This window comes from Pecten maximus, chromosome 1, assembly GCF_902652985.1.
Source record: "Pecten maximus chromosome 1, xPecMax1.1, whole genome shotgun sequence".
NCBI classification, from domain to species: Eukaryota; Metazoa; Mollusca; class Bivalvia; order Pectinida; family Pectinidae; genus Pecten; species Pecten maximus.
The window spans coordinates 29,018,712-29,043,128 of record NC_047015.1 but is presented as its reverse complement, the minus strand read 5'-3'; the positions used below and the strand labels follow the sequence as shown (position 1 = coordinate 29,043,128).

The following is a 24,417-nucleotide window of genomic DNA, read 5'->3' as shown; positions in this document are numbered from 1 at the left end:
TACTATATAATTTAATAGCGGCATTTTTGTGTTTTACCTATGAAAACCATATTTATTCTTACACGACGTCTATTTACGCTATTTTGTTTCTTGCAGGCGGATGCCTTTACCTGCATAATATGCCAGAAAACTATTGAAGATGGCCACTCATCTTCCTTGGCGTGAAAGGGAGTAATGGCATAAATACAGCAAGCCATGCGCGTGGTGACAATGTTATCGCCTCTACAGGAGATAAAGTACACGTTGAGTGCAGGCGTAATTTTTGTAATATAAATGTCATACAACGAGATGCTAGAGATTCCAAAGATAACTCTATTCAGAATACCCCAGGACGTTCACTTCGCTCCACAGAGGAGAGTACATTTCAATTTTCAAACCATTGCTTCTTCTGTGGTAAAACAGCTAAACATTCTGACAAGAAAAGGGGTCCAGATGTATATCCTGTTCGAACACTTGAATTTAAAAAAAACTGTAGAGCAGGTTGCCGGAATCAGAAATGATCAATGGGCGAATGATGTAAGAGGTCGACTGGAGTTTATCAGAGATCTGCCGGCTGCAGACGCTGTTTATCATCAAACATGTAGTGTGAATTTCCGAACACATAAACAGATTCCAGCGTTATTTACTCCAGAAAAGCAACAGAAAAAAACGTGTGGTAGACGGAAAAATGAAGGACAATTGGAAGCTTTCAATACAATTGTACAATCCCTCGAGGAACATCCCAAAGACCAACTTACGGTACTCAATCTTGTAGAGAAGATGAAAGGTCTTGTCGGTGATAATGCATACAGTGCTATATACATGAAATCAAAGTTGATTGAACATTTCGGCGAAAGAATTTTAATAACGGACATAAACGTTAGTGCGAATGTTGTGACATTTAAATCAACTGCATCTTACATTCTCAGGGATTTTTATAATTCACCACAGACTGATACTGAGACTGAAAAGAAAAAAATGATTGAAAGAGCCGCAAAATTAATACAAACTGACATCAAGGAAATCAATTTAGCCAAAGTAGAATATCCTTCCACGCCAGATATTGCATCGATAAAATCCAATATTGACTTTGTTCCGGCTAGTTTACAGCAGTTTTTGCGTTTGCTATTTAGTGAACATGACGCAGAGTTGAAAATCGCAGCTGTTGGACAAGCAATTATCCAAGCTACCCGACCAAGAACGCTTATCGCTCCACTTCAACTTGGGTTAGGAGTACAAACACACCATCAGTTTGGATCTAGGTTTTTGATAGATACATTGTATAGTTTGGGATTTTGCGTGTCCTATGGGGAAATACAGAAGTTTGAGGCAAATGCTGCAAAATCTGGAGGAACTGACATCGACGAGCTCCCGACAGGTCATGTAATACAATACATAGCTGACAACGTCGACCACAATCTACGAACACTGGATGGTCATGATACATTTCATGGTATGGGGATCATTGCTGGTATTACCCCCGTTACCTCTAAGCATAGACCGATTCCACGAGGAGACGTATCGTTGGATGAAGTGGCAGAGTTAGGTAGACTTAACATCGACTTTTACAAGCTGCGTTCAAATCCCCTCGAATGTTTAACATACGGAAAACTCAACTTACTTGACGATTCGGAAGCAAGTAGAAACATTGACCTTCTCTCAACCATTGTTTGGCCATTAAAGACTTCTAGACAAGGATGGTCCGCTACAATGCAAGCCGTTCATCATGGTACATTTCCTGGACAATCATCCATTGTATTCTTGCCGATGATCGACATGGATCCCGGAGGTCTGTCGTGTATATATTCCACTATGCGTTTTGTCAGTAGAGAAGCCGCTCGACATGGATGTCATCCTATATTAACTTTTGACCAACCACTTTACTGGAAGGCAATGCTGATCGCTACAAGCAAACCACATGGAAGTGATGTAAAGAATATCATCCTTCGCCTCGGCGCTTTCCACATGGAAATGAGTTTTCTAGGATCTATAGGACATCTTATGGGCGGATCAGGTCTACAAGAAGTATTGGAGACTATATACGCGTCAACAGCTGTATCTCACATGATGACAGGAAAAGCAGTATCGAGAGCTATTAGGGGACATTTTCTTGTTGACACTGCTCTATATACAATTTTGTTATCCGATATCTACGATATGGCCCTACCATTATCAGCAAAAGAAAGTACCGTAACTGTCAACAACGACGAACCAGCAATCAATGAGCAGATACCGGAAAATTTAGAAGTAGAACACGAGAATGACCTTCAAGTTGCTGCGCGAATGTATGACATGTTGATGTCAGGTGATATCACATTAGAATCCATTGAGAATTCTGACAGGCTCCTCAGTATTCAGGAACGATTGAAAACAAAGATATCTTCCCTTTCCGGAAACAGAACTTCCAAGCTCTGGCTCCAATATATGGACATGATTGCGATTCTTCGACGTTTTATCAAGGCGGAAAGAACCGGGAATTGGAAACCTTCATCTTGTTTCTGTACAACAGATGCTACCATACTTCGCATCATCTGGACATAATCTTTACACCAAATCGGCTTACACCTACTTACAAACAATGCTTGATCTTGAGAAAACGTATCCCTCTGTCTACGAGCTGTTTCAATCCGGTCACCACGTTTTACGGCGGAGTGAGAGATATTGGGCGGGCCTATCGACAGATCTAGTAATAGAGCAGGTTCTGATGAGGAGCGTGAAGTCCACAGGTGGTTTGACAAGAGGCCGTGGCATGAGCGACATACAACGAGCAGTATGGCTCCTTTCCATGCCAGCTTTTGCGGACGTAAATAACGCCATGCAAGAGCTATGTGATGTCAATTTTACCACGAGTGACCAGCACAAGGAAAGTGGAAAGTCGCGTCGGGAAAAAGACAGAAAGGATACCGAAAACATCCTCGGTTTTCTTTACACCAGGAATCCGTTTGAAGGCGAAGCCTCTCTTCGAAACATCGAAACGGGAGAAACTGACGATGGGAAATCGAATGTCGAAACGTCTAGATCCATTGGGAACAACATCATTCAATCTATGGAAGGGCACAACGTTTCTGAATATGTCTTCAGGAAAGCAGCAAAGGCCATAACACTAAGCACAAAACCTACAAGTGTGAGTATGGGAAATGAACATTTGAACGTCGACCCTCAGTTGTTATTTCAGAGGCTGGTTGCTGCGATAAATTTAAATCGACTAGACGATCTGTCCAACGTGTTCTCGTATGAACTCGCAGCTTCTCCCTCTTCGTTATTTGAGGCATCCGGCCTCATGAGGGCGGCGCAGAAATCGGCTTTGGCGGAAACTATTTGGGTCTCAGGCGATTGCTCATCTGCCATACCAGACGTTGTGCATTACGTACTTGATGGTGGATCCCTTTTGCATCGGCTTCCGTGGATTAAAGGCTCAACATTTAGAGATATATGTAATGACTTTCTTTACAACGTCATCCCAGTGGCAGACTTATCTACTGTGACTTCGTGTGCTTAACTGTATTGAGTGAGACGTTATCTGATCCGGGTAAAACAAAGCCATTGGACACGGATCTTATAGCAATACCATTGTTGCAAAACTTCTTTAATGGGCGAGAATGCTTACTTAGCGTATTATTATGGATTATATGACATATACTGTTCTGTGAAGGAACATGACACACAACAAGTTGCTTTAAAGTGTTTTTTAAGATAAATCAACCCTTAAACAATCATTTTGTAATTTATTTGGAAGAGAAGGATGATTGCATATCTTCAATTGGTCAAAATGATTTTTTTTTTGTTAATTTTAACCTTTGACCTTCACGTGACCTTGACCTTATTACATACTTTCATGTTTTATAGCTTAAACGTTATGCTTTATTTAACTAGTGTGTTATAGATTATAATGAATTACAATATTGATTAGAAAACAAAATACAACGAATTTAGTTTCATTACCCCTATCAATATGATTCAATATTTCTTTGTAAGGGTCATTTCATAAATGAGTAAAAAAAAATATTTTCCCCACATTAGATTTTTTTAGATTTTTTTTATGTTGTACAGAACATTTCAAAGGTGACAAAAATGCAAAGATACTTTCTGTTGCTATTTGTTTGTGGTTTGGCGATTTTTTTGCCAGAATGACTAGACTATTTCAGGCACCCTAACCCTAACATGCAGTGAATGACTTTCTGAACAGCCAAGAAAAGGAGTCTTATAAAAGTGGCATTGAGGCCCTTAAACACTGCTGGCAAAAGTGTACAGATACTGAAGGGGATTATGTTGAAAAACAAAACAATATGTCCGGCAAAATTCAAATCCTTCAATATGAGGCTCACAACTCATCAATCAGCCCTCATAATGTTGGTACATTTTTATTATGATCTGGGTCTACAGGTCCCCAGTGGTCCGGACAAATTCTTCTGCTTTATTCAATGCTTTGCACCAATCCTTACTTTTACCTGTACCGTGTCAAAGTTGACCTTTGACATAATAAATCACCTCTGTTCTACATACACAATAAGAATCACTCTAAATGTTAGGAATCTACAGATAATGTTGTTTGATGATTTCAAAATAATTGATCCGTGTGACCTTGAAAAAGAAGTCAAGGCAATCTATATGAGGGAACTTTATGATTGATACTCCATCCCTGGTACCTACTCTCCAAATATTATGACCACGGCTCTTCTGTTACTTATAACAAATATAAGCTGTTCAAAGAAAAATGTTGAAAATATCCGCAAGGCGCTGGGTACCACACAAGTCAATTTAATAGTTCTAAAGTTTGGTATGTACAACAAGGGGAGGATTAACATTACTATGTTGTGATATGTGGATATGTACCACACTCACTTCAAGGTCATATCTCACATAACATCACTATGTTGTGATATATGTACCACACTCAATTCAAGGTCGTATCTCACATAACATCACTATGTTGTGATATATATATACCACACTCACTTCAAGGTCATATCTCACATAACATCACTATGTTGTGATATATATACCACACTCACTTCAAGGTCATATCTCACGTAACATCACTATGTTGTGATGTATGTACCACACTCACTTCAAGGTCATATCTCACGTAACATACTTTTTCAGGATGATGATGTCACCAAGGATACCAAACATCTGATAGGTACCAGACGCCTCGTTGATTCTCTTGATGATGTGAGTAAGGAGCTGTGTGATTGGTCCTGTGGTAGAGGGCCATGGCACCTGGTGGTAGCGCCACTCCATTAGGTGGTGTAGGGCACGTGCTGAAGAAGACAAGTTCAGTCATGATACATACAGTTTAGTTAGGTATATAGGTTTACTGTCTATTGCTAGGTTTTGTTTCTGTCACTATATAGCCTTTCAGTGTGAGGGTGTATAACCTTCTGTTTTGAGGACAATTACAATCACTTATTGTACTAGTACTGTATCCCCCAAAAAATCTACCGCAACAAAGTGATTCCTTGTTTACGTAAACCTGTAAACCAATAAGATAAGACCATGTATATGTGAAATATTTATATAAAACAGCTATAAATAGCCAGATGAATACTTGTACCAGTAAGTGTCTTTGCTTCTTAATCGGTTTCATTTTATTTATTTTTTTATTTCCATGTCTAGCCAGGTAAATGCTTTCCTCTGTTGAGATAACCATTGGATTTTATCTACATAGAAACCTTTAAATTTGGCTCCTTGAGTGTGTTGACCAGCGGATAGTGGACAAGACATGTAATATACTGACCTGTATAACGGTAGCCATGGATGAAGCCTCCAGCAGATTTGCGGAAGTCGAGGGAGTGAGAGGCCACTCCGACCACATACATCCCAGGGTTGTTCACAGATTGGTAGTCATAATCTATCTTTGGAAATTTTTTTGTTCTCCCTTTTCCTAACACCATTTTTGAAGTCCTATAAGAATATAAAACAAAAGTAAGTATTGTCATAAAGAATATACATTTATACCTTATAATCAAACCATTCAATGATCTGAAATGGTTTCAACTGAGATTTTAGGGTTAACTTTACTTTACATAACAGGTGCTCTAACATCATACCATATCTTTTTTATCACACTCTCAACACTAAACCAAAAAATGTTGAACTGTAGTGATTTTAAAAATATCTCATAAATACTGATATACAAAGATATATGTTAAAATGGAATTTTTAAAAAAGGTCATATCTACCAAACTTTATTATAAATGAGCAGGATTTAAAGTGAACAACAACATTCAGTAAAGCTGAAGAGTCGGCCATTATTGTACTAGTAGTATGTGAAATGTTACCAAACAACAAACAACACAATCAGCACAATGTCGGAAAGTCAGCTCTATCCTAAAAAATACTCACTCATTAAATATACTGGTGTCGAACTTGAAGCCCAAGCACCTGACAATGCGATCGTATGGTTCACGAAGTGCAAAGTTATCCAGGGGAAACAAGGAGTCTTCATCTTCGTCTTTAAACTGGAGAATAAACTTTGATCCTTGCTTGACCAGTTTGACCTCATCCAGTCCAGCTTCTAGGACGCCATCAAGTGACTTCAGCTGATACGTGTCTAAAAGTCCATTGTTTACAGCTCTGAAGATGATAAAACGGAAAATTAGTAACAGGAAATTTGATTGGTTGCAGAGAATTAGAAACACAGCATGTGATAGGTTACAACATAGGCTGTTGAGTTTGTATGTGAATAGACTTTCATTACAACCAATATTGGATTTTTATGTGCAACATTTCCGCAACTACACTCTGGCTATAAGTTTTAATAACAATAATACTGAGTATCTATAACAGGAGAGGTGTTATAAGTCTTGTGTACAGCTAAAAAAAAAACAATAAGTCCTTACCTAAGATCCCCAACATAGTGTGTTGCCCAGGCAAGTCGAACTCTGGATCTTCCAACCATATGTATTACATTTGTTGAACCATATATTGAATCTGCTACTTCAAATGCTGCATTTCCTCTACCTAAAACCATATTTAAATGGTGTTTTAATTGCTTCTGATCAAAACTCATGGTAGATATAGTATACAAGTAAGTATCTATAATAATAGTTACTGATAATTATATTTTTAGTTCGACTTGATACAGAATTCAATGTAAGCACAGTAACACATTGTCGACTTGATACATAATTTAATGTAAGCACAGTAACACATTAAAGGGACATCACGGTAAAAACGTTGTAATTTTCAATGAATGTACGTGTTTTGTTCCTTTCCAGTTATGTTTCTGTGCTGTCCCAATGTTCACAGTCGATCCTCATGTCCAGCTTGACCACTTGATTTAGTTGGGAATCCCCCTCTAAATTTAGCGCGGAAATTATTTTTAAATCATCACGTAACTGTTTTGAAATCGAGGCAACACAAACACACGATAGTTTACAAGGCGAATTGGATTAGTTGGACAACGATATTATACAGTGGTCTAAATGTTAAATAACACGTTCTGTATATATTCCGGCACATATATTTATGTGTAAATAAGTGTAAACACCGTACATATAGTATAGTGACAGTAGCAATGCACTGGTACAGACTGTATTTATATATTACCGAGTTTGTAAATATTACCGAGATTGTCATGACCTACTATCCAGCAATCAAGCAGAATACGAGCAGCGTCCGTATTACTGCTGTTTTCATGTTTGAACTGTATTGTACTGCTTCCCCAGTTTAATTCTAGGATTGTGTTTGACCCATTTTCCAATTATTCTCTTCATTGCGGAAGCTGTTATCGTTTTCAACCGCAGTCGATTCACATTGGAAGCCATTTTTGTTTTCAGGTGTTTTAGTGTGTTGTGCACATGCGTGTTATCGTATATGTCACAAAATTTGCATATTCAGACTATTGATCAACGAATTGTGATAACCTTTTTATAATTAATAATTGATGTTTTTTAAATACATATATCATCAAATTCGAATGTATATTGTTCATAAGGATATTTTTTTTAAAGATATACCCAATAATATGAAAAAATACAAAATAAAAATTGGTTTACCGTGATGTCCCTTTAACAGTTATGTATCGCAATACTCCCAGTAACACACATTAACAGTAATGTATCTCAACACTCCCAGTAACACATTAACAGTAATGTATCTCAACACTCCCAGTAACACACATTAACAGTAATGTATCTCAACACTCCCAGTAACACACATTAACAGTAATGTATCTCAACACTCCCAGTAACACACATTAACAGTAATGTATCCCAACACTCCCAGTAACACACATTAACAGTAATGTATCTCAACACTCCCAGTAACACACATTAACAGTAATGTATCTCAACACTCCCAGTAACACACATTAACAGTAATGTATCTCAACACTCCCAGTAACACACATTAACAGTAATGTATCTCAACACTCTCAGTAACACACATTAACAGTAATGTATCTCAACACTCCCAGTAACACACATTAACAGTAATGTATCTCAACACTCCCAGTAACACACATTAACAGTAATGTGTATCTCAACACTCCCAGTAACACACATTAACAGTAATGTATCTCAACACTCCCAGTAACACACATTAACAGTAATGTATCTCAACACTCCCAGTAACACACATTAACAGTAATGTCAAACCCAGTAACACACATTAACAGTAATGTATCCCAACACTCCCAGTAACACACATTAACAGTAATGTATCTCAACACTCCCAGTAACACACATTAACAGTAATGTATCCCAACACTCCCAGTAACACACATTAACAGTAATGTATCCCAACACTCCCAGTAACACACATTAACAGTAATGTATCCCAACACTCCCAGTAACACACATAAACAGTAATGTATCCCAACACTCCCAGTTACACACATTAACAGTAATGTATCCCAACACTCCCAGTAACACACATTAACAGTAATGTATCCCAACACTCCCAGTTACACACATTAACAGTAATGTATCTCAACACTCCCAGTAACACACATTAACAGTAATGTATCTCAACACTCCCAGTAACACACATTAACAGTAATGTATCTCAACACTCCCAGTAACACACATTAACAGTTATGTATCTCAACACTCCCAGTAACACACATTAACAGTAATGTATCCCAACACTCCCAGTAACACACATTAACAGTAATGTATCTCAACACTCCCAGTAACACACATTAACAGTAATGTATCTCAACACTCCCAGTAACACACATTAACAGTAATGTATCCAAACACTCCCAGTAACACACATTAACAGTAATGTATCTCAACACTCCCAGTAACACACATTAACAGTAATGTATCTCAACACTCCCAGTAACACACATTAACAGTAATGTATCCCAACACTCCCAGTAACACACATTAACAGTAATGTATCCCAACACTCCCAGTAACACACATTAACAGTAATGTATCCCAACACTCCCAGTAACACACATTAACAGTAATGTATCTCAACACTCCCAGTAACACACATTAACAGTAATGTATCCCAACACTCCCAGTAACACACATTAACAGTAATGTATCCCAACACTCCCAGTAACACACATTAACAGTAATGTATCCCAACACTCCCAGTAACACACATAAACAGTAATGTATCTCAACACTCCCAGTAACACACATTAACAGTAATGTATCTCAACACTCCCAGTAACACACATTAACAGTAATGTATCTCAACACTCCCAGTAACACATAAACAGTAATGTATCTCAACACTCCCAGTAACACACATTAACAGTAATGTATCTCAACACTCCCAGTAACACACATTAACAGTTATGTATCTCAACACTCCCAGTAACACACATTAACAGTAATGTATCTCAACACTCCCAGTAACACACATTAACAGTAATGTATCTCAACACTCCCAGTAACACACATTAACAGTAATGTATCTCAACACTCCCAGTAACACACATTAACAGTAATGTATCTCAACACTCCCAGTAACACACATTAACAGTAATGTATCCCAACACTCCCAGTAACACACATTAACAGTAATGTATCTCAACACTCCCAGTAACACACATTAACAGTAATGTATCCCAACACTCCCAGTAACACACATTAACAGTAATGTATCCCAACACTCCCAGTAACACACATTAACAGTAATGTATCTCAACACTCCCAGTAACACACATTAACAGTAATGTATCTCAACACTCCCAGTAACACACATTAACAGTAATGTATCTCAACACTCCCAGTAACACACATTAACAGTAATGTATCCCAACACTCCCAGTAACACATTAACAGTAATGTATCTCAACACTCCCAGTAACACACATTAACAGTAATGTATCCCAACACTCCCAGTAACACACATTAACAGTAATGTCAAACCCAGTAATTTACCCTGAGTTTACCGTACTTGTTGAGCCACCAACCAAGTAAATTAACCCTGTAGTTGCTTGCTATGTCACAAACCGAGTAATTTCACTCTATGGTTATTTGTTGTGCCACAAGCCCAGTGCTTACTCTATGTAATGGTGAACAACCCTATAGTGAAAGCCATTAATGGTTTGAATGCACACTGTATTCGAGAACATTGTGAAAATTTACTGACAAAGAAACACATACCCAGGAATCAGATATACATGTACTTTTTTTATATTTTTAGATCTTTTTGGCTTGATAGAGTTTGCCTGGAGATAAAAGTGGTTCTTCTCTATCCCTGTGGAACATCGCTGTAAACATGTGGATCACATGATATCAGCTATCTACAACACCTAATTGCTATTGAACACTCCTTTCCCCGACACATCTCCAGGTTGGGTAACTACAGACAGTGTGTTTCTGACACCCACTCCCAAAGGTCTGCCACAGTCACTCCTCCATAACACCAGTAATCAAATGACAAATTGCAACATTTATGCGAAAGTGTCAGAATATTGATTGAGTGTTTCCCACAATTATTAGCTTGTTAGGAAATCTCTCCTCTAAATTCAGAAAATTCTCCATCATATCCTTTTGTTGTGGAAGCGAAGGGAAAAAGTGACGTCCTATTAGCTGGGGGCATCTAACAAAGAGTCACGTAGCTTTGTGTACCTAGTGCCAATCGATCCCTGTAACTTCAGTGATTGTCCAATCTTCACTAATGAAATACACAGACTGGATATTTACATGTTAATATACCACCTGATGAGGAATGAAAGGACTTAATTTGCCATGAATGAAATTTCCATTACAATAACAACTTTAAAGGATTTTGCTGATTAAGATGTTATGTTGATTCACATAAAAAGGAATGCAAGAGTTTGAAAGAAACCATGTAAATCAAAAACAGGCACAAAGTACACAATACATCAGGAAATGCCTTTTTCACCTGAGAATCATATCTGTCCTTACGGTAAGTTTGGAACAATACACCTCACCAGTAGATGGCTTAATTGGTGACTTTGGGACATAGACCTGACTGGTAGATGTCCTAATTGGTGACTTTGGGACATAGACCTGACTGGTAGATGTCTCAATTGGTGACTTTGGGACATAGACCTGACTGGTAGATGTCTCGATTGGTGACTTTGGGACATAGACCTGACTGGTAGGTGTCTCAATTGATGACTTTGGGACATAGACCTGATTGGTAGATGTCTCATTCATGTCTTTGGGACATAGACCTGACTGGTAGATGTCTCAATTGGTGACTTTGGGACAGAGACCTGATTGGTAGATGTCTCAATTGATGATTTTGGGACATAGACCTGACTGGTAGAGGTCTCATTGATGACTTTGGGACATAGACCTGACTGGTAGATGTCTCAATTGGTGACTTTGGGACATAGACCTGACTGGTAGATGTCTCAATTGATGACTTTGGGACATAGACCTGACTGGTAGATGTCTCAATTGATGACTTTGGGACAGAGACCTGACTGGTAGATGTCTCATTGATGACTTTGGGACATAGACCTGACTGGTAGATGTCTCAATTGGTGACTTTGGGACATAGACCTGACTGGTAGATGTCTCAATTGGTGACTTTGGGACATAGACCTGACTGGTAGATGTCTCAATTGATGACTTTGGGACAGAGACCTGACTGGTAGATGTCTCAATTGATGACTTTGGGACAGAGACCTGACTGGTAGATGTCTCAATTGATGACTTTGGGACATAGACCCGACTGGTAGATGTCTCAATTGGTGACTTTGGGACAGAGACCTGACTGGTAGATGTCTCAATTGGTGACTTTGGGACATAGACCTGACTGGTAGATGTCTCAATTGGTGACTTTGGGACATAGACCTGACTGGTAGATGTCTCAATTGATGACTTTGGGACAGAGACCTGACTGGTAGATGTCTCAATTGATGACTTTGGGACAGAGACCTGACTGGTAGATGTCTCAATTGATGACTTTGGGACATAGACCCGACTGGTAGATGTCTCAATTGGTGACTTTGGGACAGAGACCTGACTGGTAGATGTCTCAATTGATGACTTTGGGACAGAGACCTGACTGGTAGATGTCTCAATTGGTGACTTTGGGACATAGACCTGACTGGTAGATGTCTCAATTTATCAATTAAATGGTGATACGTGTGTCTACATTGTGACAAGATCCTGACTTGTAATCAATCCCTAATCCTCGTCAGTTACATGAAGCTGATGAATTCGGCCACAACAAATTGCCAATCTATAGGATATAGAGAATCTCATAACAGTCCCTGGGATCAAAATACAGATCAGGAATTGAAGGATGAAGTCGTCACTGAGTATGTATATACACCACCTATCGCCATGACTACTTAATTGTAGCTTTCACCACCTTGACCTGCATAGAAGGGTTATATAGTTTGGTTTGGTGTATTACATCCTATACCATCATGTCCACCACAGAGTGGCTATCTATACCACCATGTCCACCACAGAGTGGCTATCTATACCATCCTGTCCACCACAGAGTGGCTATCTATACCACCCTGTCCACCAGAGTGGCTATCTATACCACCCTGTCCACCACAGAGTGGCTATCTATACCACCCTGTCCACCAGAGTGGCTATCTATACCACCCTGTCCACCACAGAGTGGCTATCTATACCACCCTGTCCACCACAGAGTGGCTATCTATACCACCCTGTCCACCACAGAGTGGCTATCTATACCATCATGTCCACCACAGAGTGGCTATCTATACCACCCTGTCCACCACAGAGTGGCTATCTATACCATCCTGTCCACCACAGAGTGGCTATCTATACCACCCTGTCCACCACAGAGTGGCTATCTATACCATCCTGTCCACCTTGCTATCTATACCATCATGTCCACCACAGAGTGGCTATCTATACCATCCTGTCCACCTTGCTATCTATACCATCATGTCCACCACAGAGTGGCTATCTATACCACCCTGTCCACCACAGAGTGGCTATCTATACCACCCTGTCCACCACAGAGTGGCTATCTATACCATCCTGTCCACCACAGAGTGGCTATCTATACCACCCTGTCCACCACAGAGTGGCTATCTATACCACCCTGTCCACCACAGAGTGGCTATCTATACCACCCTGTCCACCACAGAGTGGCTATCTATACCACCCTGTCCACCACAGAGTGGCTATCTATACCATCCTGTCCACCACAGAGTGGCTATCTATACCACCCTGTCCACCACAGAGTGGCTATCTATACCACCCTGTCCACCACAGAGTGGCTATCTATACCATCATGTCCACCACAGAGTGGCTATCTATACCACCCTGTCCACCACAGTGGCTATCTATACCACCCTGTCCACCACAGAGTGGCTATCTATACCATCCTGTCCACCACAGAGTGGCTATCTATACCACCCTGTCCACCACAGAGTGGCTATCTATACCGTCATGTCCACCACAGAGTGGCTGTCTATATATACCATCCTGTCCACCTTGCTATCTATACCACCCTGTCCACCACAGAGTGGCTATCTATACCATCCTGTCCACCACATAGTGGCTATCTATACCACCCTGTCCACCACAGAGTGGCTATCTATACCGTCCTGTCCACCACAGAATGGCTGTCTATATATACCATCATGTCCACCACAGAGTGGCTATCTATACCACTCTGTCCACCACAGAGTGGCTATCTATACCACCCTGTCCACCACAGAGTGGCTATCTATACCACCCTGTCCACCACAGAGTGGCTATCTATACCATCATGTCCACCACAGAGTGGCTATCTATACCACCCTGTCCACCACAGAGTGGCTATCTATACCACCCTGTCCACCACAGAGTGGCTATCTATACCACCCTGTCCACCACAGAGTGGCTATCTATACCACCATGTCCACCACAGAGTGGCTATCTATACCACCCTGTCCACCACAGAGTGGCTATCTATACCATCCTGTCCACCACAGAGTGGCTATCTATACCACCCTGTCCACCACAGAGTGGCTATCTATACCGTCCTGTCCACCACAGAGTGGCTATCGATCTATACCACCCTGTCCACCACAGAGTGGCTATCTATACCGTCCTGTCCACCACAGAGTGGCTATCTATACCACCCTGTCCACCACAGAGTGGCTATCTATACCACCCTGTCCACCACAGAGTGGCTATCTATACCACCCTGTCCACCACAGAGTGGCTATCTATACCACCCTGTCCACCACGGAGTGGCTATCTATACCACCCTGTCCACCACAGAGTGGCTATCTATACCACCCTGTCCACCACAGAGTGGCTATCTATACCATCCTGTCCACCACAGAGTGGCTATCTATACCACCCTGTCCACCACAGAGTGGCTATCTATACCATCCCTGTCCACCACAGAGTGGCTATCTATACCATCATGTCCACCACAGAGTGGCTATCTATACCACCCCGTCCACCACAGAGTGGCTATCTATACCATCATGTCCACCACAGAGTGGCTATCTATACCACCCTGTCCACCACAGAGTGGCTATCTATACCACCCTGTCCACCACAGAGTGGCTATCTATACCATCCCTGTCCACCACAGAGTGGCTATCTATACCACCCTGTCCACCACAGAGTGGCTATCTATACCACCCTGTCCACCACAGAGTGGCTATCTATACCACCCTGTCCACCACAGAGTGGCTATCTATACCACCCTGTCCACCACAGAGTGGCTATCTATACCACCCTGTCCACCACAGAGTGGCTATCTATACCACCCTGTCCACCACAGAGTGGCTATCTATACCATCCTGTCCACCACAGAGTGGCTATCTATACCACCCTGTCCACCACAGAGTGGCTATCTATACCACCCTGTCCACCACAGAGTGGCTATCTATACCACCCTGTCCACCACAGAGTGGCTATCTATACCACCCTGTCCACCACAGAGTGGCTATCTATACCACCCTGTCCACCACAGAGTGGCTATCTATACCACCCTGTCCACCACAGAGTGGCTATCTATATATACCACCCTGTCCACCACAGAGTGGCTATCTATACCACCCTGTCCACCACACAGTGGCTATCTATACCACCCTGTCCACCACAGAGTGGCTATCTATACCACCCTGTCCATCACAGAGTGGCTATCTATACCACCCTGTCCACCACAGAGTGGCTATCTATACCACCCTGTCCACCACAGAGTGGCTATCTATACCACCCTGTCCACCACAGAGTGGCTATCTATACCATCCTGTCCACCACAGAGTGGCTATCTATACCATCATGTCCACCACAGAGTGGCTATCTATACCACCCTGTCCACCACAGAGTGGCTATCTATACCACCATGTCCACCACAGAGTGGCTATCTATACCACCCTGTCCACCACAGAGTGGCTATCTATACCATCCTGTCCACCACAGAGTGGCTATCTATACCACCCTGTCCACCACAGAGTGGCTATCTATACCGTCCTGTCCACCACAGAGTGGCTATCTATACCACCCTGTCCACCACAGAGTGGCTATCTATACCACCCTGTCCACCACAGAGTGGCTATCTATACCACCCTGTCCACCACAGAGTGGCTATCTATACCACCCTGTCCACCACAGAGTGGCTATCTATACCACCCTGTCCACCACAGAGTGGCTATCTATACCACCCTGTCCACCACAGAGTGGCTATCTATACCACCCTGTCCACCACAGAGTGGCTATCTATACCACCCTGTCCACCACAGAGTGGCTATCTATACCATCCTGTCCACCACAGAGTGGCTATCTATACCATCATGTCCACCACAGAGTGGCTATCTATACCACCCTGTCCACCACAGAGTGGCTATCTATACCACCATGTCCACCACAGAGTGGCTATCTATACCACCCTGTCCACCACAGAGTGGCTATCTATACCATCCTGTCCACCACAGAGTGGCTATCTATACCACCCTGTCCACCACAGAGTGGCTATCTATACCGTCCTGTCCACCACAGAGTGGCTATCTATACCACCCTGTCCACCACAGAGTGGCTATCTATACCGTCCTGTCCACCACAGAGTGGCTATCTATACCACCCTGTCCACCACGGAGTGGCTATCTATACCACCCTGTCCACCACAGAGTGGCTATCTATACCACCCTGTCCACCACAGAGTGGCTATCTATACCACCATGTCCACCACAGAGTGGCTATCTATACCACCCTGTCCACCACAGAGTGGCTATCTATACCATCCTGTCCACCACACAGTGGTTATCTATACCACCCTGTCCACCACAGAGTGGCTATCTATACCATCCTGTCCACCACAGAGTGGCTATCTATACCACCCTGTCCACCACAGAGTGGCTATCTATACCACCCTGTCCACCACAGAGTGGCTATCTATACCACCCTGTCCACCACAGAGTGGCTATCTATACCACCCTGTCCACCACGGAGTGGCTATCTATACCACCCTGTCCACCACGGAGTGGCTATCTATACCACCCTGTCCACCACAGAGTGGCTATCTATACCATCCTGTCCACCACACAGTGGCTATCTATACCACCCTGTCCACCACAGAGTGGCTATCTATACCATCCTGTCCACCACAGAGTGGCTATCTATACCATCCTGTCCACCACAGAGTGGCTATCTATACCACCCTGTCCACCACAGAGTGGCTATCTATACCATCATGTCCACCACAGAGTGGCTATCTATACCACCCTGTCCACCACAGAGTGGCTATCTATACCACCCTGTCCACCACAGAGTGGCTATCTATACCATCCTGTCCACCACAGAGTGGCTATCTATACCACCCTGTCCACCACAGAGTGGCTATCTATACCACCCTGTCCACCACAGAGTGGCTATCTATACCATCCTGTCCACCACAGAGTGGCTATCTATACCACCCTGTCCACCACAGAGTGGCTATCTATACCACCCTGTCCACCACAGAGTGGCTATCTATACCACCCTGTCCACCACAGAGTGGCTATCTATACCATCCTGTCCACCACAGAGTGGCTATCTATACCATCCTGTCCACCACAGAGTGGCTATCTATACCACCCTGTCCACCACAGAGTGGCTATCTATACCACCATGTCCACCACAGAGTGGCTATCTATACCACCCTGTCCACCACAGAGTGGCTATCTATACCATCCTGTCCACCACAGAGTGGCTATCTATACCACCCTGTCCACCACAGAGTGGCTATCTATACCATCCTGTCCACCACAGAGTGGCTATCTATACCACCCTGTCCACCACAGAGTGGCTATCTATACCATCCTGTCCACCACAGAGTGGCTATCTATACCACCATGTCCACCACAGAGTGGCTATCTATACCACCCTGTCCACCACAGAGTGGCTATCTATACCACCCTGTCCACCACAGAGTGGCTATCTATACCACCCTGTCCACCACAGAGTGGCTATCTATACCACCCTGTCCACCACAGAGTGGCTATCTATACCATCCTGTCCACCACAGAGTGGCTATCTATACCACCCTGTCCACCACAGAGTGGCTATCTATTTACCATCCTGTCACCACAGAGTGGCTATCTATACCACCATGTCACCACAGATGTGGCTGATATATACCACCCTGTCCACACAGAGTGGTATCTAATACCACCTGTCCACAAGTGGTATATAATACCACCCTGGTACCACATGATGAGTGCTTCTAAGGACCATGTTAGAAAGAGAGCTGGCATCTATAACAACCTTCAAAGCTTGCTATTATACTCTGTCCACACACATGATATTAACACTGCACCCAATGGCTAAACCACGTACCAAGAGTGGCTATCAGATAAAATCATTCACCAAAGGTATGATATAACCCGTGAAAACAAGGGCGTATTATCAATGATGTCACACAGAGTGGCATTTATATCACGTCCCTGTCACCAAGAGTGGTATCTATAACACCCTGTCCACCACAAGTGCTTATACTCTGTCCACACAGTGGCTATCTAAACCACCCTGTCCTCAAGAGTGGTATCTATAACCCTGTCGAGTGCATCTATACCATCCTGTCCACCACAGAGTGGCTATCTATACCATCATGTCCACCACAGAGTGGCTATCTATACCATCCTGTCCACCACAGAGTGGCTGTCTATACCATCCTGTCCACCACAGAGTGGCTATCTATACCATCATGTCCATCACAGAGTGGCTATCTATACCACCCTGTCCACCACAGAGTGGCTGTCTATACCACCCTGTCCACCACAGAGTGGCTGTCTATACCACCCTGTCCACCACAGAGTGGCTGTCTATACCACCCTGTCCACCACAGAGTGGCTGTCTATATATACCACCCTGTCCACCACAGAGTGGCTATCTATACCACCCTGTCCACCACAGAGTGGCTGTCTATATATACCACCCTGTCCACCACAGAGTGGCTATCTATACCACCCTTGTCCACCACAGAGTGGCTGTCTATACCATCCTGTCCACCACAGAGTGGCTATCTATACCACCCTGTCCACCTTGGTATCTATAATACCACCATATCAACCGAACAACAGTTGCTATGAGCTGTTTTTCATCACAAGCAATGTTATGAAAGAATTCCTCCTGATGAAAATGAAAAGGTCTAATTTGCCATAATGAATGAAATCTCATTATCAAAGCAAAACCATGAGAAAAGAGTAATAAAATCAGAAAATTCAAATATAATTGAGTGATAACGGAAAATTGTATGTGGATATTGTAAATGAATTGTCAAGGGAAATATCAATAATAGGTTGTCTTGTGCCGGATTTACTCTGACTTAATCACCCTGTATAATACTTCATTTACTCAGGCTAAATCACCCTGATATCATTAAGGCGTATTTGTCTGTGATTGATTATACAATATCCCTTAGGCAGCCTTATTAGGCAGCAAATTTGTTGTATATTATACAAGTGAAGTACTTTATGTCCATATATGGTATTATAATAAGCAGGAGTGGTATCTTATGTAGCAGGTGCCCCAAGGACATCAGGGTAGAAAGAACCTGCCACTCATCACAATTCAATTTCATGGAAGCTTTATTGATTTCATATGCATCAATTAGAGTTATTAAACTAGCTAAAACTGTAAAACGCACGTAACAAATAATCCCCTGCTTCCACAGAAAAAAATATCACAAAAGCGATGATATCTCTTTTTAGAAAGATCCTTAAAGGGCCTGTATTATTCAACTGGATATTCCAGCAAATATGGCAAAATATCCTTGTTCATTTGTTCATAGCAATGTAACAAAATTTCCAGTTTCGCCATCTTTAGTTTAATATTTTCTGGTACCAAAGATGGTTCATTTCAAAATCCAAATAACCATGCAGACCCTCCATCTAAACAAGGCATCGTTAGTGATATGAATACCCTTGCATACCAACTATACCTGACGAGATATCCTAAAAGCCCTGAGGCCAATTCGCTCAAATAGAAGAGGAATTATGATTAAATCATACTTCACCAAAATATGATGCTTGATGCTTGATAAAAATCTGATGATTTTCTATATATAGTAATGGTGACCTTGTCCTAGACTTTGGCACCCCGAATCACACTCATTCACAGTATATTCTCATACTTTACCATTATAATAAGTTGGATCCAAATCCATCTAAAATGAATCTGCATGGGGAAGGATTTACCTGTATTTTCCCTATTGGGCCCCATCCCTCTGCCCCCTCAGTATAGCAGACATTAGCAGACAGTATTATACAGCATTGAGTCCCCTTCTTCAGATAATGCTCCAGATTGAATTTAATACAAATCCATTCTGGTATTCTGGACTACAGTACTGATTTAAAGAAGAGGTTGATGACAGACACATGACACTGTGCCATGGCATGCTAAAAATTCTACAAAATTTGTGGTTCTTCCTCAAATGAACGATAAATTCTACACTTTATAATGTAATTTAACTTTTATTGGTTTTTCAACCTTTATGATAAGCGATGAAAGTGTTTATCATGCTCTAAAATACTGGTACCTTGAAGTTAGGCTGTAATTAACATTTGACAAATATGAGATTTCACTAGAATAGTTAAACAGAACAGTACTACGTACTACATATTTCACTGATATTTCCACAAAATGTATGCATAAAATAGTGAAGAGGGATTTTCAATTAATTTGTGTACAATGCCAAAGGTTCATACTATATAAAATACTGTCTCGAGGCTGACAGAAATTGTTTATTATATACATACCAAGAATAAGAACAGACTGTCCCTCGAAGTCCTCCGGGTTTATAGACACAGACTCGTATCCATCAGCGTATTCCATACCAGGGACTTCTGTGGGAATGTTTGGGAGCGCTATACCTGTGGCAACTATCACTTTTCTGAATAAGGATAGAAAATATCAAAATAAAACATTTGAAATGAGAACTCCCCTATTATATAATCAATTATAAATAATCAAACTGTCTGAGAAACTTATGTTAACTAAAACATTAAATTTAAAGATATTGGAAAAGTAACAACATTGTCTTACCTTCACAACTTTTCGTTGCATTTGAGACAGAAATGGTGTTGAAGAGTCTTAAAAAAAATCTATAAAAATGTTCAATCAATCTATATTGAAAAACCAAACCTCATAATATTACAAAACCTTTTGTACTGGTTGGTAATTTTTTAAGTACAGAGTAGATGGAGTTGTACACAACAACAGTAAGAACACTTAGCGTGTGACATTCTGATGACTATACTATGTCACCTTCATGTAGCAGCCGGTAAAAGTCATCACAATATGTCATGCATTGGCCAGCTCTAATCAAGATGGATCAGGTACGAAACAAACAATGGATCAGGTACTAAACAAACAATGGATCAGGTACTAAACAAACAATGGATCAGGTACTAAACAAACAATGGATCGGGTACTAAACAAACAATGGATCAGGTACTAAACAAACAATGGATCAGGTACTAAACAAACAATGGATCAGGTACTAAACAAACAATGGATCGGGTACTAAACAAACAATGGATCGGGTATTAAACAAACAATGGATCAGGTACTAAACAAACAATGGATCAGGTACTAAACAAACAATGGATCTGGTACTAAACAAACAATGGATCAGGTACTAAACAAACAATGGATCAGGTACTAAACAAACAATGGATCAGGTACTAAACAAACAATGGATCGGGTACTAAACAAACAATGGATCGGGTACTAAACAAACAATGGATCGGGTATTAAACAAACAATGGATCAGGTACTAAACAAACAATGGATCAGGTACTAAACAAACAATGGATCTGGTACTAAACAAACAATGGATCGGGTACTAAACAAACAATGGATCAGGTATACGTACTAAACAAACAATGGATCGGGTATTAAACAAACAATGGATCGGGTATTAAACAAACAATGGATCAGGTACTAAACAAACAATAGCTAACAAGACTTTTGCTGGTCACTTCTTAATTGTTAGCATCTATCATTTTTATTGTCACATTCTGTTATTTGAAACCAACTGAAATTGTCCTTTTTTATTGTCACATTCTGTTATTTGAAACCAACAGAAATTATCAATAAGTCCACAATGTAGGTAAATCACCCTGTCTATGGGATTATCATTGTGTAGACTTTGACAAGACGTCTTAATGGTCATCATTAGTCTGATGAAGGTGACAGTATAGTCAATGATGTGTCACATGTCACCTAATTGGATGCTCTAACACACTCTATCTAGAAATCATTCACTGAAAACAAACCTATATATCTATGTATATCTCTACATCAAAATCTTAACTACATAGGATAAATAGTATGTCATAAATCAAAGACCTACGAGCATGTGTAGGGGCTGCCATTATCATCCTCCATCATATACACATAGCCACCAGATGAGGAATCGTTGGCCACCTTCTGTATGTTTTGCATATTTGAATTAAACTGGACGTTCAGTCCTAACTTTGTGTGAAAGTCTTGTAAATATTGCACCAAAGCATCTGCATGTGGAAACATTTCCTTGGAATAATGTTTAAGAAGAAGTGATTCGTCATGGCTGATTAGAGAATTCCAGTCATGGCGCAGGTTGAACTCCTTGTTAGATTTGCCTGTGTGTCGCTTGTTGATGCTGATTAACTTTCGGTGTCTGGGGTACACTGTGTAGAAGCTGCCTGAAACCAAAATAAAAACAGTACAATAAAAAGATATACTTGTAGTAGATTGATTTTCTGTATCTGGGTAGTCCTGAAAAGTAACAAAATAAGCACCATTCCTTGGCCTATAAACGTTTCGTATTAAAGTTAGGAGAGGGTTTATTTGTGAACAACTTTCAGCTTAATGTTTAATGATAAGATTGATGGTTCTGAAAAAGACTAAGATGAGGCTTATGACCGGGCAGCGATTATTTGTGTAAACAGTTATCCTATAATTACCAGTTCTTCAGCTAACAACACCTTTGCATGTATATCAAACTTCATTATCGAATACTGTTATAATTGAAGCATTTCATTAAGGTTTTTTCGAAATGCAACTTCACAAATATTAAAAGTAACTAATAACTGTTACAGCCCACAATCTACCCAAAGTAGAACATTAGGTAGTTTGCAACAAAAGTGGACAAAGGCATTCATTGCAAATGTATGCATGGTCATTTACCCATTTATCAAATCCAAACACAGAATGAGTACTTTTGGACATGTCCAGTGCATGAGCCATCAATATTTCTTCTTGTTATTACATACACATTCCTATTCAAAGAGTTCCAGCATAAAAACTAATAAAACTCCACAGACTGGTATAAATAGGACTGAAGAGACGGCATAGACAATGGGTCCTAGGCAATGCTACAGGTGTTTGATAGCCAACGAGGGGATTGAGAGATGACTAGCATTATCTGCCTTGAATACCAGAATTACCGAGAAGATTGGTCAGTAGCATCATTTTCAGGAACATGATGGTTATTATACGTATTATGGACTGCTATAGACAATTTAAACTCTCCTGAATTACACTATAGGTGTCAGATCCATTCATGTTTCTCCTCCATTTTTGCATAACTGTATATTCCCCCTGGATCCCAAATGTCGGGCAGTCTGGCAGGAAAACAAAACAAGGTTGGTATATTGAAATGAGGCATTCAGAATTTTCCTGAAGGATGAGATAAGTAGACTCTGGAAAAGTAATTATTCAGGCCTACCAACCATAATTAATTAAGAAGACTGATCAGGCCTACCAACCATAACTAATTAAGAAGACTGATCAGTCCGTACAGAACTACAGTGCATTCCGCTTAATCGGGTTGCCTATTTGCGGGGACTTTTTACCCGATTAACCGACTTACCCGATAAGCCGAAATGCACGTCGCCATCTTGGATTTGGTCCGTAATGGTAGTAAGACTTGGGTCGATTTTGGATGAAAATATTTGCGTTATTATTGTTAATAAACGGTGTTTTTGTTTGTGCTTTTACTGATGTCAAATTGTCAGATTACTATTACTAATTGTATAAAAATGTGTGTATTAAAATAACAAAACCTTAATGATTTTCTTATTCGTGGCACAGTACAATCGTAGCACCTCAAATCGGGGGGTCATACATCCCTGTTTCATCCGTGTGTTCCTAATTTGACATACGATCTAAGGACTCGCCGACAATTACATCTAAAATCATTTATGTTTATCATAGAGACATTCTTATGTTCGCTTTGAAGTTTAAAATATTCCATATTATTTCCAATTACCAAAGCACAGAGATCGGAGAAACCCGAGTTTATTTAAGTCGTTTCCTGTGGTATAAATTTATACGAACTTGACACTGGCAGTCACTGATAAAACAACACGAAATCCAATGTAATGTTTTTTATTAACCAGTTCTAATCCTAACCTGAATAGGAATATTATGAGCTAACGTCGGGCGTCTGTCCTATTACTGCTCGCTACTGATTTTTAACTCACCTGTGTATCGGTGTCGTCACATTTCCCCGTGGCGAACCCCTCACTTTGGATTCGCCACATACAGTAAGCGGTGATATCAATCGATCTGTAGCAATATCAGACCCAGGTAA

General features: G+C 41.0%; 1 protein-coding gene across 1 annotated transcript in view; it reads right to left on the bottom strand.

Moving 5' to 3' along the window:
- LOC117329616 (FAD-dependent oxidoreductase domain-containing protein 2-like) overlaps positions 1-24,417 on the bottom strand; it is a 63,788-nt gene that overhangs the window by 8,297 nt on the left and 31,074 nt on the right. The window contains exons 3-8 of the mRNA XM_033887642.1: positions 22,195-22,525; positions 20,597-20,730; positions 6,822-6,942; positions 6,325-6,555; positions 5,717-5,883; positions 5,075-5,240 (exon numbers count right to left, since the gene is read on the bottom strand). Coding sequence (XP_033743533.1) covers positions 5,075-5,240; positions 5,717-5,883; positions 6,325-6,555; positions 6,822-6,942; positions 20,597-20,730; positions 22,195-22,525 — 1,150 coding nt within the window. The remainder of the gene's footprint in view (positions 1-5,074; positions 5,241-5,716; positions 5,884-6,324; positions 6,556-6,821; positions 6,943-20,596; positions 20,731-22,194; positions 22,526-24,417) is intronic.